The sequence below is a fragment of the Sorex araneus genome, chromosome X (assembly GCF_027595985.1).
Source record: "Sorex araneus isolate mSorAra2 chromosome X, mSorAra2.pri, whole genome shotgun sequence".
Lineage (NCBI taxonomy): Eukaryota > Metazoa > Chordata > Mammalia > Eulipotyphla > Soricidae > Sorex > Sorex araneus.
In genome coordinates this window covers 252512343-252525494 of record NC_073313.1, presented here as the reverse complement: position 1 = coordinate 252525494, position 13152 = coordinate 252512343, and the positions used below count along the sequence as shown (strand labels likewise).

At 66.4% G+C, this 13152-nt stretch overlaps 2 protein-coding genes across 5 annotated transcripts; one reads left to right on the top strand and one right to left on the bottom strand.

The window, feature by feature from the left end:
- Window positions 1-64: 64 nt before the first annotated feature.
- On the bottom strand, window positions 65-8079 carry TMEM198 (transmembrane protein 198). Of its 3 annotated transcripts, none has more exons than XM_055120657.1 (5): window positions 7423-8079; window positions 6902-7074; window positions 3161-3736; window positions 1832-2034; window positions 65-877 (listed from the first exon to the last, which is right to left on the bottom strand). In XM_055120657.1, the coding sequence occupies exons 2-5, from the start codon at window positions 7068-7070 to the stop codon at window positions 740-742; spliced, it is 1086 nt and encodes a 361-aa protein (XP_054976632.1). In that variant the 5' UTR covers window positions 7071-7074; window positions 7423-8079; the 3' UTR covers window positions 65-739. The 3 variants fall into 3 exon arrangements, with proteins under 3 accessions (XP_054976632.1, XP_054976633.1, XP_054976634.1); XM_055120658.1 differs by having other exon boundaries at window positions 6902-7104; window positions 7274-7561; XM_055120659.1 differs by having other exon boundaries at window positions 6902-7104; window positions 7423-7561.
- On the top strand, window positions 8079-13140 carry CHPF (chondroitin polymerizing factor). Of its 2 annotated transcripts, XR_008627258.1 has the most exons (5): window positions 8079-8530; window positions 9437-10010; window positions 10475-10654; window positions 11323-12691; window positions 12731-13140. XR_008627258.1 is itself a non-coding variant. In XM_004617130.2 (4 exons), exons 1-4 carry the CDS (start codon window positions 8211-8213, stop codon window positions 12580-12582), a joined length of 2334 nt encoding a protein of 777 aa, XP_004617187.2. In that variant the 5' UTR covers window positions 8079-8210; the 3' UTR covers window positions 12583-13140. The 2 variants fall into 2 exon arrangements, 1 of the variants encoding a protein (XP_004617187.2); XM_004617130.2 differs by having other exon boundaries at window positions 11323-13140.
- Window positions 13141-13152: the final 12 nt, after the last annotated feature.

The following is a 13152-nucleotide window of genomic DNA, read 5'->3' as shown; positions in this document are numbered from 1 at the left end:
AGGTCATCAGAGCGCCCTCCTTGGCCCGCGGAAGTGCCAACCGCCAAAGACCACCACTCTGGGCCACAGTTTGGCACATTTATAAAAGATGTAAAACAGACCCGGGGGGGGGGAGGGGAAGGAGACAGAAGCATGAGGTGTCCAGGCCTGCGGGACGGACACCCAACATGCACGTGCACTTGAGCTCCCGCCAGCACCCGCCCCCTGCCCCAACCCAGCCTAGAGCTGAAGCCACCACACCCCTCCCGTCCCCCCCTCCACCCCTGCCGCTGCCTGCAGGTGGGTGGCTTTGCGGAGGCCAGGGGACCAGGGGGCGAGGGCCGCGGCCATTGTCCCCGGGATACGATGGGTCTGGTGGAGAGGCCGAGCGATGGGGGGAGGAAGGCAGAGCCTTTCCATGCAGAAGCGGGGGCCCTGGGGGTCCCCAGCAGTGCAAGAGGAGGGGGGCCAGCCTCGGAGAAGCCCTACCCGTTAGCAACCTAAGGCAAGGGTCCCCCTGGCCCCTCCAAGACGCCCTCCTCATGCACACGCGCACACAGGTGACACAGTCATAACCCTGAGCTCACCCCACCCCCACACACACACACTCCAGGCGCAGGGGAGGGGGCTTGCCCGGCAGGTCCTCCCTCCCCGTGGCCCAGCCGCCCGCACCAGGGCAGGGAGAGGGACAGCCAGGGACCGTGGGACCCGGCAGTCCTTCCCAAGCTGGCAGCGCTGGTGTCCCCGAGGTCCAGGCCTGCTATACCCGGACTGGCGGCCCCGAGCACGCGGTCAGCGGCCCCCGGGACCCGTACTCGTAGTCCGCCTCTGTGGGCGAGGCCATGAAGGAGCTCAGGGAACTGCCTGTCTGCCGGTCCCGGAAGCTCTGGATGTAGCTCTGTGGGAGAGGAAAGGGTGGGAAAGAGTCACCGCCGCCCCCAGCCGGCCTGAGACGCACCCCCCCCCACACACACACACCCCTCCTCATGCCCGAGTGCCCACCGCACACTTAAAAATCCTGCTTGGGGGCTGGAGTGATAGAACAGCAGGTAGGGCGTTTGCCTTGCACGCGGCCGACCCGGGTTCGATCCCCAGCATCCCATATGGTCCCCTGAGCACCACCAGGGGTGATTCCTGAGTGCAGAGCCAGGAGTGACCCCTGTGCATTGCTGGGTGTGACCCAAAAAGCAAAAAAAAAAAAAAAAAAAAAATCCTGCTCGGGGCAGGAGCCATAGTACAGCGGGGAGGTCACTTGTCTTATAACATGCGGCCGACCCGAGTTTGATCCCCGGCACCCCAGAGGGGCCCCTGGGCCACAGCAGGAGGGAATCAGCCCCGAGCACAGTTGGGTGTGGCCCCAAAACAAAAGAAACAAAGGGAGAAAGCGCTCCTGCCCAGGTGCCAGGGCAGAGCGGGGGTAGCAGGGGTGCAGCCTCTCGAGCACCCAGCCTGGTGCGAGTGACACCACACAGTCCCCAGGGGGCAACAGCTGCTGGGGACAGCACTGGTTGGCCACAGGGGTGGCCCTGAGTGCCCCCGAGCACTGCTGCAGGTGGTCCCTTAGGGCCCAAACAGCCCCTCCGCCTTGAACCCTCACATTCAACCAACTGACCTGGCTGGCCAAGGGCTGCCGGGCGTGGCCGCTGGACCCCGCAGCCCCGCCTGGGAGACCTCCCCAAAGGTTCCACTGGGAAGCACCCTTGCTCCCAATCCCAGAGCCAGGCCACCAGGTGCTAGGGGGCCAACAAACGCCTGGGGGACCAGGCCCCCAGGAAGGACCCTTGCTGCTGGGTCAGTCCCTGGCACCCCCTCGGCCCCCCCGCATTTGGGCCGCAGGGCTCGGGGTGCTCACCGGGGAGAGGACGTCGCCATTGAAGCGTTTGATGGGCACTGGCCTGCGCCGATACGCGGGGTCCGGGGGGCCCGGCCTCGGAGGAGCCCGGGTGCCTCTGGAGGGGGCCCGGGGGGGTCTCTTCCTCCGCCGCTTCTCCTTGCGCTCCTCCTGCTGCCGAATCCGCATCAGCTGCACCCGCCGCCGCTGCCGGCTGATGACCACTGGGCAGGGAGGGACAGAGCAGGGCCTCAGAGGGTCCCGGGCTTCCCCAAGCCCCCCTGCCCGGCGCTCCAGGCTCCCAGGCCCCCCTGTCTGCAGCTTGGCCCTGGCCTGCTCTCCGGCCTCTCAGAACTGCCCGGGGATCTTCAGACGATGCCCCTGAGTCTGGTCCCCTGCCCAGTGGCGGGCTCTCTCCTAGTCCTGGGCTCTGGGGGACCCACCGAGAGCGGCTGCTGGGTCCCCACGGGGCGCCTTACAGCTCCTCCCCGCTCCCTGCTCCCACAGACGTTGAGGCTAACAAGACTCCTTCCCCTCCCAAGGTCATCTCAACTGCCTCGCTGCACAGATAGATACCCCAGGGGCTGGAGCACAAACCTTTAGCTTGTTTGTTTGGGGGGGGGGTCGCCCCTGGCGATGCTCAGGGGTTACTCCTGGCTCTGTGCTCAGGAATCGCTCCTGGAGTGCTCAGGGGGACCATATGGGATGCCAGGGATGGGACCCAGGTCAGCCACATGCAAGGCAGGTGGAGCACAAATTTTGACTGCAGGTGGCCTGGCTTTGATCCCTGGAGCTGCATGCTTGCCCAAGCACCCCTCTTAGGAGAGCTCCCCCAAACACTGTCAGGAGTAACTATTGGGTGTGTCCCCCCTCCAATTTTCCCCAGCCTTCCTCCTGTCCCAGAATTCACCCCTCACCTGCACCCACACACTCCAGCTCTTCACACCGGCCCGTTTCCCTGCCTCGCCTGCTGCTCTGTGCACCTGCCTCAGTCCTTCTACCCCGCCTCTCCGTCCACACGGCACCCCTTCCCTTTGACCACCCTGACACCGAGCCCTGCATGTCTATTCCCCAAGCTCTGCGCCCTGAAAACCATCTGGTCTAGTGTCTGCCCCCAACGGCGAGCGCCCCTGCCTGTGCTGTCCCTGCTGTATCCCAGCGATGGTACCCCCCAGAGCCGAGGAGGAGTGGATGGCAGCCCCCAGGGGCTCCTATCCCCCTGTCCGCCCCGCCCCGCCTCGCCACTTCCCTTCCTCCCACCCCGCAATGATCTCTCTTGGCCTAAGAGAGGCCACCAGCTGCTGGCACGGCCCCCTCCTTCCCTGACGCCCCCCGGCCCCGCGCGCTCACCTTCCGTGTGGGAGTCCCGCTCGGTGGTGACCCGCCACTGCACCAGGACGCCCATGAGGCTGAGCAGCGGCCAGAGGGCCAGCAGGGCCCAGCTGCGCCAGCAGAGGTGGGGGACGGGGGCCGCCCGCAGCCGCTCCACGGCGTAGCGCGCCAGCAGCAGCAGCTCGGCAAAGTAGTCCGCGGCGGTGGCGATGAGCGCGGCGCCGGTGACCGCCGTGGCCAGCGTGGTGAGCGGGCGGGGCCAGCGCAGCGTGAGCAGCGCGCACAGCAGGCCGCCGCCCAGCAGCAGCCCCAGGGGGCCCCACACGGAGCCCGGCTGGTAGTAGGGTGCCGAGCCCAGCAGCGCGGCTGCGGCCAGCAGCAGCCCGAGCAGCAGCCCCACCAGGAAGAGGCCCACGCTGCGCACCAGCATGGCCACCAGCCCGCACAGCAGCCCGATGCCCAGCGCGATGCCCGCGCTCGCCCCGGCGCTCAGCTGCGTCTCCAGCACCCGCTCCCGGTAGCACAGCAGGAAGATGATCACGGAGCCGAAGAGCAGGCCGGTGAGGAAGAGCACCGCCTTGAAGCAGCGGTAACCTGGGGTGGGGGGTAGGGGCCAAGAGGACACTGCCTGAGGCCTGGGGGCACGGCACGAGGGCTTACGGCCCTGCCTGGCATGCCCCCCCGCCCGGCGCAACGCTCCGTGCCACTCAGGACACTGGGATGATCCTTGAGCACAGAACCAGGAGCAACAAGCCCTGAGCTCGGCTAGATGTGCACATACCCCACCCCCGGCCCACCAAAACCAGGGGCCTGAGAGATGGTACAGTGGGCGGCACGCTTGCCTGGCCCGCAGCTGACCTGGGCTCCATTCCTGGCACCCCATATGAGCACAGCCAGGATGGATCCCTGAGCACTGAGTCAGCAGAAAGCTCCGAGCAATGCCAGGTGTGGCCCCCAAATCAAACCAGATCAGATGGAAACCAAAGGCAGTCACCGGCGAGAGGCCATGGGTGCCGGGGTCGGGGGAAGACTGGCGGGGATTAGGAAGGGCCCTGGATTCATAGAGCACTGGAAGTGGGCCAGGGTCCCAAGGCCCTTGATGATGGGGTCGCTGAGGTTGAGGGGAGGTTCGAGAATGGCACTCGGGCCACTGCGGGAACAGCCATGGAGGGGAGCATTGGTCTTTGAGGGTCAGGGGAGTCGGGGGGGTGGGGGGGGACTTGTGGCATCAAGAGAGATCCGTGACCAGGACATTGGGTCTTTGGGGTCAGAGAGATGGGTGCTGGGGTGATATGGGCAGCAACACAGGAGTCCCTGGGGTCCAAGGGCAGACTGTGCAGAAAGATGAGGTGTCTGGACATCAGAAAGAGCTTAAGAGGTGAGGGCCACACAGTCCCACTGAGGGGGTTTCCCGGGCTTGGAACCCAGGGCTTCCGAGATAGGGCCCACTAGGGCCGAAGTGATAGTACAGGGGGTGAAGCTCTTGCTTTGCACACGAGCCCTTACCCTGTAGGGTCCCCCTACACCTGCCAGGAGTGACCCCAGAGCACAGAGCCAGGAGTCAGTCCTGAACAGTGCTGGGTGTGGCCCCAAAACAAAAGACACGGCATCGTTATAGGGGCACCATTCTAGGGGCACCCAGCAGACAGAGGTCAGGTTTGAGAGCAGGGTTGAGGGTGAGCTCAAGGGCATGGACAGAAATAGAATTGCGGAGAGGCCTGAGCAATAGTAGTGGGTTCTGCATTTGCCCTGCACATGGCCGACCTGGGTTTGATCCCTGGCCCCCCTTATGGTCCCCTGAGTACAGAGCCAGGAGTGATCCCTGAGCATCACGACATGTGCCACCTCCCGCCCCCAATGTAGAATCACTGAGAGTATTAATGGACTTCTGAGAGAAGGTACTATTGAGGTCATAAGAACAGGACTGCTGGGGCTGCAGTGACAATACACTGGGTAGGACGTTTGCCTTGCATGAGGCCGACCCAGGTTCAATCCCCGGCATCCTATATAGTCCCCCAAGCATCGCCAGGAGTAATCCCTGAGTGCAGAGCCAGGAGTAACCCCTGAGCATAGCAGGGTGTGACCAAAAACCAAAACAAACAGAAAAAAAAAAAAAACAGGACCACTGAGATCAGGGTTGGGGGGAGGCTCACGGGACAGTGAGGCCATAGGGACTGGAGTTCGAGCAAACAGGGATCAAAGATAGGAGTAAGAAGGCTGGGGAGAGGGGCTGGAGCAATAGCACAGCGGGTAGGGCGTTTGCCTTGCACATAGCTGACCCGGGTTCAATTCCCAGCATCCCATATGGTCCCCTGAGCACCGCCAGGGGTGATTCCTGAGTGCAGGGCCAGGAGTAACCCCTGTGCACCGCCAGGTGTGACCCAAAAAGAAAAAAAAAAATAGAAGAAGGCTGGGAAGGACGTTGCCTTACACACGGTCCACCCCAGTTGAGTCCCTGGCACCACTCATGGCCCCCTCAGCACCACTAGGGAGCACTCCTGAGCATCTGCTGGGTGTGAGCCAAGAAACCACCCCCTCTTCCCCAGCGGCCACTACAAAAAAATAAGAGATCCCACCCCAGGAGTGAGGGCATGCATCAAGAAGCTTCTGGCGTCAGGAAGGGGACTAAGGCCTGCACGAGGGCGCATGAGGCCTCGGCGTCTCGAGCCTGGGCACGGGGCACCCCAGAGGGCGGCTGGGGAGCAAAGGAGAGTGTGCAGGGCCGCCCTGAGCAAGGGCAGAGCCGCTGGTCACGGAGGACAGAGAAGCAGAGAGGCCAACTCGCGCTGCTCAGAGGCCCCGAGTGTGTGCCGAACCCTGCCAGGGGCACCCCCACCCGCCTGCCCACTCTGCAGTTACTCAGCCCAGAGTTCGGGGGCGGGAGGGGAGGCGCTGTCTGGCTCCCGTCCCAGCCACCCCGGGGGAAGAGCGGAGGCCACGGAGCTCCGAGTCTCCAGCCAGCCTTCCCGGAACTCTCCGGGCTTTCTTGAGGGACCCCCCGGGAGTCCGGGAGTGCGCTACCCCCCTCTCTGACAGTCCGCAGATCTGGCGGTCCCTGGACACTTCCTTCCCTCACCCTTCCTCTCTGGATCAGAGACTGGGTTTCAGCCGCCCACCCCCACCCCCCTGCCTCGCCTATTCAGCTGCGCAGTACCCACCCCTGCAGTACCCACCCCCTTCCCGCCATTCACAGCAGCCCTCACTGGTGCCTGCCTTGGAGGCAGTCTCTGCGTGTGGCACAGCCTTCTAACCCACTCTAACTTGTCTCACATGCCCCAAGCCAGCAGTGACTCCCCACTCCCACTTCAGACAATATGCCCTACGGTGGGGGCCGGGGTGTGGGGGGGGTGGGCGGCGGGACACGAAATGTTTTTAGCACCAACTTAGCACAGTGACTCAAATGAGTTTTCACCACCATGGCTGATGTGGTCTGGACGCCCTTGTGATTCTCACCCACCTACGTGAGACAGAGACCATCGAACCCACTGTTGGGAAGAGAAAACTGAGGGGGGTCAGACGGGTGTCTGTGCCCCGGGGCATCACCGTTCCTAAGGGGGCAGAGCTAGGTCCCAAGTCGAGCCGGCCTTACATAAACACCTGTGATCTCTGGTCCTAGAGTCTGGGTCATCTATGACCGTGTGTGGGATGGACGGGAGCCAGAAAGGAGAGTTAGCGGTGCGGTCCAGAGGTTTGGGGGGCTGCCTCTGGGGAAAGAGTGAGGTTCCCGGGTGAGTGGGGAAGTTTGAGGGGGGGTCTCACCGAAGAAGCAGTAGACGACTCCAAACAAACAGCACATGATGCAGATGAGGGCTGGCAGTGCCTGGTACCTGCGCTCCAGAGGCTGTTCGCAGGGGGCACTCCAGAAGGCGTCATCCTCTGGCTCGGGGGGCAGCAGCTGGAACCGCAGGGTGGCCACAGTGCCCGGCATAGCGCTGGGAACGGAAGGGGGTCACCCTGCCTGCCTGATACAGGGGAAGGAAGTGGCGGTCAGGGAAGGGTCCCCTGCTCTGCCGGGAAGGGGGCGAGGAGCGAAGCGGGGACGCCGTGGACAATGGAGTGGCTGCACATGCGGCTGGAGAAGCCTCCTGGAAATGGGGGTGGGAGGCAGGAGACAAAGGAAAACCAAAGTACCTGGTGGGCGCGGGGGTGCCGGCTGGGGCGAAGAAGTTAAGAGGGGGGCCGGGGTGGGGAGGAGGCGAGGGCCGCGAGCGGCCGGGGAGGAGGCAGCCGAGAGAGAGCGGTCTGTGGGCGGCTCGGTCCGGGACGGTCCCACGATCTACCTGGGCTGGAGGCGACCTGAGCTCTTGAGCGACAAGAGGCCGGGCAGGGGCCGGAGAGGCGGGGGTGGCCGGGCGCCAGAGGTCCCAGCTGACGGGGGTCCGAGAAAAGTCCCCCGCGCGGGGCGGGGGGCTGCTGGGCCGGAGGGACCGGTCTCCGCGAGGCGACGGCGCCGCTCCGCCTGCAGCAGCGCCCGGCGCTCCAGTCCCGCGGCGTCCGGGCGCTCGGGCCGGGCCTGGGGCAGGGACAGGCGCAGGAGCAGGGGCTCAGGCTGCCCCGGAGCCGCGGCCCCATGCCCTGAGCCCGCCCGCGGCCTTTGGTGCTGATGGACAGCTCCGGCCTCGGCTCCTGACGTCACTCCGGGCGCACCATCCCGGCAGGGGCGGGCCGCCTCCGACGTCACCGGGGACGCACCAACCAGGCCGGGGGGAGGCCGGGGACCCCGCCCCGCGGCGCCTCCCCTCCCGCCCTGAGGAGGGGGCACTTCCGGGGGTCCCTCCCTCGCCGGTAGCTGGCCGCCGAGACCCCACCCCGGGGAGGCGGGGCCCCCGCAGTGACACGTCGGACCGCGGCCGCCCCAGCCCAGGCGCCCGCGCTGACCCGCCAGGCAGTCCGAGGAGGCGCGGAGCGCGGCGCGGGGACCTCGGCGGGGAGGCAGCGGGCCCGCCCGCCGGCCCCGGCCCTGCGGATCCGCCCCCCTCGCCGGCCCGCCCCCTCGGAGCCGCGTCCCCCCCCAACCCCGGGCGGCGCTGGGGCTGCAGGCGGGCGCGGGGCCCGCGGTCCCGGCGCCATGCGCGCATCGCTGCTGCTGTCGGTGCTGCGGCCCGCGGGGCCCGTGGCCGTGGGCATCTCGCTGGGCTTCACCCTGAGCCTGCTCAGCGTCACCTGGGTGGAGGAGCCGTGCGGCCCGGGGCCGCCCCAGTCCGGAGATTCGGAGCTGCCGCCGCGCGGCAACACCAACGCGGCGCGCCGGCCCAACTCGGTGCAGCCCGGCGCGGAGCGCGAGAGGCCCGGGGCCGGCGCCGGCGCCGGCGCCGGGGAGAACTGGGAGCCGCGGGTCTTGCCCTACCGCCCCGCACAGCCCGGCCAGGCCGCCAAGAAGGCCGTCAGGTAGGGATCGGCCCCGCCAGCCCCGGCCCCCAGCCCCACCCCTTTGGGCCGGGGCCCGGGACGGGTGCGCGGGGGGAGGCCGCCGCGGGGGGCCGGGTCAGGCTCCGGAAGGAAGCCGGCAAGGAAGTCTTCTAGCCCCGATGACTTCCGATGGCCTTGCTTCCCGGAGGGCTCCGAGCCCGGCCCTGGCCCTCTCTGGACCCGGGCCAGGCCTGGGCCGAATCGGCCCCCGGGCAGCCCTAAGCCGGTTCTAACCCCTCTGCCCCCCAAATCCTCTTCATTTCCCGGCTCAGAAATTTTTTTTTAAAAAAATGACTGATGAAGAGAGCGGGTGCGTGGAGAGAGGGCCATGTAAAAGAGAACTGGGATTTAACTGGATCTCCCGCTTCCTGGGAGGGGCCCTGGGGATGCGGTGCAGGTGGGGTGGGGTGCCCATCCCTTTGACGCCTCCGCCAAGGAGATGAAATAATTTCACCCCAGGTAACCCCGACTTCAAAGCCTAGTGCAGCAGCTTGCTTACCTGCTACTCCACAGAAGGCCGAGCGCCTGGGAACCCCGTTGCCCGGGTCTGCCCCCCTCCCTTCTCCCAAGGGCGCCCCATACCTCCTACGTCATTGTTTTCCTCCACCTGACTTCTGGCTCCATTGCAGTGGCGTATTTGCATAGAAGTAGACACAGGTGTGCACATGGGGCTTTGGATACATCGCCCCGTTTTAAATCAGCTCAGGTCTATTCCCTCGCGGTCTGGACGCGACCACGGCCCCAGATGACACCGGGGAGTTAAGACCTCTGCCCACTTGAAGGCCCGGAGGAGGACATGACCGGCCCTGGCTGCTGACCTGTGTGTCGTCACCTCCCCCAGGAGCATGGAGTCTTTCAATAAGCTTGTGCCATGTTCTCCCGCAGGACCCGCTACATCAGCACGGAGCTGGGCATCAGGCAGAAGCTGCTGGTGGCAGTGCTGACCTCGCAGGCCACTTTGCCCACGCTGGGCGTGGCCGTGAACCGCACCCTGGGGCACCGGCTCGAACGTGTGGTCTTCCTGACGGGCGCCAGGAGTCGCCGGGCACCGCCGGGCATGGCCGTGGTCACCCTGGGCGAGGAGCGGCCCATCGGGCACCTGCACCTGACCTTGCGCCACCTGCTGGAGCAGCACGGGGATGATTTTGATTGGTTCTTCCTGGTCCCCGACGCCACCTACACCGAGGCCCACGGACTGGCGCGTCTAGTGGGCCACCTCAGCCTGGCCACCGCGGCCCACCTCTACCTGGGCCGCCCCCAGGACTTCATCGGCGGGGAGCCCGCCCCCGGCCGCTACTGCCACGGAGGCTTCGGGGTGCTGCTGTCCCGCGCGCTGCTGCAGCAGCTGCGCCCCCACCTGGAAAGCTGCCGCAATGACATCATCAGCGCGCGCCCCGACGAGTGGCTGGGCCGCTGCATCCTGGACGCCACTGGGGTGGGTTGCACCGACCGTCACGAGGTAAGACGTGAAGGCGCCCTGCTGGTGCCTGCTGGGAGGCGCATGCGCTTCCCCTCCAGAGGAGGCAGTGGGTGGGGAGATAAAGGCCCCGGGCCTTCCGGACACATTCAGTGCTATCACATTCTGGCCCCGTGACCGCCGATAAGGAGCTGAGTCTGCCGAGCTCCACCACACCCATGGCACTAACTCCTGCTCAGGCTTGTGGAAAGGACAAGAGAAAAATCAAGGCACACAGTAGGTGTTCCGCGTCCGCTGTTTTATTCAGATGCAAGCCCATTTCGCAGAATCGCCCAGGGCCACACACGCAGGCCCCCCAGCTGGTCCAGGGAGACTTAAAACCTCAGAATTCAGACTCCAGACCCACAGCAGATCAGAGGCGGGGAGCTGAGCTGGGGGGGTGGGGGAGTGGGGGGAGACTGTCCATCAGCCTTCACACCTTGGCTCTCCTTACCTTCTCGCCCCAGGGGGTACAGTACAGCTATCTGGAGCTGAGTCCTGGCGAGCCCGTGCAGGAGCGGGACCCGCGTTTCCGCAGCGCCCTGAGCGCCCACCCTGTGCGGGACCCCGTGCACATGTACCAGCTGCACAAGGCTTTTGCTCGCGCAGAGCTGGAACGGACATACCAGGAGATCCAGGAGCTGCAGGTATGGTCAGGCCGCGGGTGGTCTCAGAGACCCCAGGAGGGGCGGGAGAGAGAGAACAGCGGGTACTGTACATGCCCTGCACACAGCTGACCTGGGGTTCAATCCTCAGCCTCCGATATGGTCCCCCCAGCCCCCTCAGGAGTGGTCCCTGAGGCTCAGAGAAATAATGCAATGGGTTAAGGACTTGCCTTGCATGCAGCTAACCCAGGTTCGATCCCTGGCACCTGCTAGGTCCCCCCCAAGCCCACCAGAAGTGATGCCTAAGTGCAAAGCCAGGGGTAAGCCCTGAGCCAGTTGTAGCACCCCCCCCCCCAACAAACAAAACATAACAAAAAAGGCCAGGAGTGATTTCCAATTGCAGGAGTAAGCCTGGGAACCCCCAGGTATGACCCAAAAACAAAAAAGGAGAAACCCCAGGAAATAATGAACCCGAGGATTGCAAAGCAAAGCTGCTTGCCATTCCCATCTGTCTCTACCTTTCCTGAAGAGCCCCGTTCTGGAAACCTCCCTCCCCCTTTTTTTAACTCCCAGGTGACCACCATCTAGGGAAAGGAAAAGTGGTGACCTTGGGTGGGCAGGGAAATGGGGACATCCCCCCACACACACACACACACATACACACCACCACCACGGCCTGTGCCTTGCTCACTGCTGTTTCTCCAACGCAGTGGGAGATCCAGAACACCAGCCGTCTGGCCGCTGATGGGGATCGGGCAGCCGCCTGGCCCGTGGGCATCCCCGCCCCCTCGCGCCCCGCCTCCCGCTTCGAGGTGCTGCGCTGGGACTATTTCACGGAGCAGCACGCGTTCTCCTGCGCGGACGGCTCGCCCCGCTGCCCGCTCCGAGGGGCCGACCGCGCCGACGTGGCGGACGTCCTGGGGGCTGCCCTGGAAGAGCTCAACCGCCGCTACCACCCAGCTCTGCGGCTCCAGAAGCAGCAGCTGGTGAACGGCTACCGCCGCTTTGACCCGGCGCGAGGCATGGAGTACACGCTGGACTTGCAGCTGGAGGCGCTGACCCCCCAGGGCGGGCGGCAGCCGCTCACCCGCCGGGTGCAGCTGCTCCGGCCGCTGAGCCGCGTGGAAATCTTGCCGGTACCATATGTCACCGAAGCGTCGCGTCTCACCGTGTTGCTGCCTCTGGCCGCCTCGGAGCGTGACCTGGCGCCGGGCTTCCTGGAGGCCTTCGCCACGGCCGCCCTGGAGCCCGGGGACGCGGCGGCCGCGCTGACCCTCCTGCTGCTGTACGAGCCCCGCCAGGCCCAGCGGGCCGCGCACGCCGACGTCTTCGCCCCGGTCAAGGCGCACGTGGCAGAGCTGGAGCGGCGCTTCCCAGGCGCCCGGGTGCCCTGGCTCAGCGTGCAGAGCGCCGCGCCCTCCCCCCTGCGCCTCATGGACCTGCTCTCCAAGAAGCACCCACTGGACACGCTCTTCCTGCTGGCCGGGCCGGACACGGTGCTCACGCCCGAGTTCCTCAACCGCTGCCGCATGCACGCCATCGCGGGCTGGCAGGCCTTCTTCCCCATGCACTTCCAGGCCTTCCACCCGGCCGTGGCCCCGCCGCAGGGCCCCGGGCCCCCGGAGCTGGGCCGCGACACGGGCCGCTTTGACCGGCAGGCCTCCAGCGAGGCCTGCTTCTACAACTCCGACTATGTGGCGGCCCGCGGGCGGCTGGCCGCCGCCCCGGAGCAGGAGGAGGAGCTGCTGGAGGGCCTGGACGTGTACGAGCTGTTCCTGCGCTTCTCGAGCCTGCACGTGCTGCGTGCCGTGGAGCCCGCCCTGCTGCAGCGCTACCGGGCGCCCGCGTGCAGCGCGCGGCTCAGCGAGGACCTGTACCACCGCTGCCGCCAGAGCGCGCTCGAGGGCCTGGGCTCGCGCACGCAGCTGGCCATGCTGCTCTTCGAGCAGGAGCAGGGCAACAGCACCTGAGCCCGCCCCGCTGGCTCCCAGCGCCCAGGCCCCAGCTCCTGGCGCCCGGGCTCCGCCTCCCGCGTTCAGGCTCCGCCCCTGGCGCTAGGGCCCCGCCCCCCGCATTCAGGCCCCGTCCCTGGTGCCCGGGCCCCTCCCCCGCGTTCAGGCCCCGCCCCTGGCGCCGGGGCTCCGCCCCCAAGCCCAAGCTCCGCCCTCAGCGCCCGGGCCCCGCCCCCGAGCCCTGGCCCCACCTGCCAGCCTCGCTGGACAGGGGCTGGCAGCTCCGAGCCCTGGCTTCTGTGGGGCCCCGCCACCTCTCCTAGCCCCCCCCCCGCCCCCAATCCTGCTCCCTTGACCCCCTGACGCTGCTGATTCAGGCTGTGGCCCAGTATTTATGCCCGACGCCAGCCTGCCTCCAAGGGTCGGGAGCGCGGGCTGTAGATGAGTTTGTTGGAGATGGGGCAGCCGAGAGAGGGAGAGGGATGGGGCGGAGGGGGGTGTCCTCCCAGCCTCTCCCGCCCAGGCACCCCCGACGAAGCTCCCCACCTCGAATAAAGCGGCTGAGTGTGGACTAGTGATCTAAGCTGC

What these genes read in the sequence shown, in the direction of transcription:
- TMEM198 (XM_055120657.1), bottom strand. Translation starts at nt 7,070, where the DNA reads ATGCCGGGCACTGTGGCCACCCTGCGGTTCCAGCTGCTGCCCCCCGAG. An exon ending in GCGGGACTCCCACACGGAAG is followed by an intron (nt 2,035 to 3,160) that starts GTGAGCGCGCGG and finishes CTCCCTGCCCAG; the next exon opens with TGGTCATCAGCCGGCAGCGG. An exon ending in ATGGCGACGTCCTCTCCCCG is followed by an intron (nt 878 to 1,831) that starts GTGAGCACCCCG and finishes CCTCTCCCACAG; the next exon opens with AGCTACATCCAGAGCTTCCG.
- CHPF (XM_004617130.2), top strand. Translation starts at nt 8,211, where the DNA reads ATGCGCGCATCGCTGCTGCTGTCGGTGCTGCGGCCCGCGGGGCCCGTG. An exon ending in GTTGCACCGACCGTCACGAG is followed by an intron (nt 10,011 to 10,474) that starts GTAAGACGTGAA and finishes TTCTCGCCCCAG; the next exon opens with GGGGTACAGTACAGCTATCT. An exon ending in AGGAGATCCAGGAGCTGCAG is followed by an intron (nt 10,655 to 11,322) that starts GTATGGTCAGGC and finishes TCTCCAACGCAG; the next exon opens with TGGGAGATCCAGAACACCAG.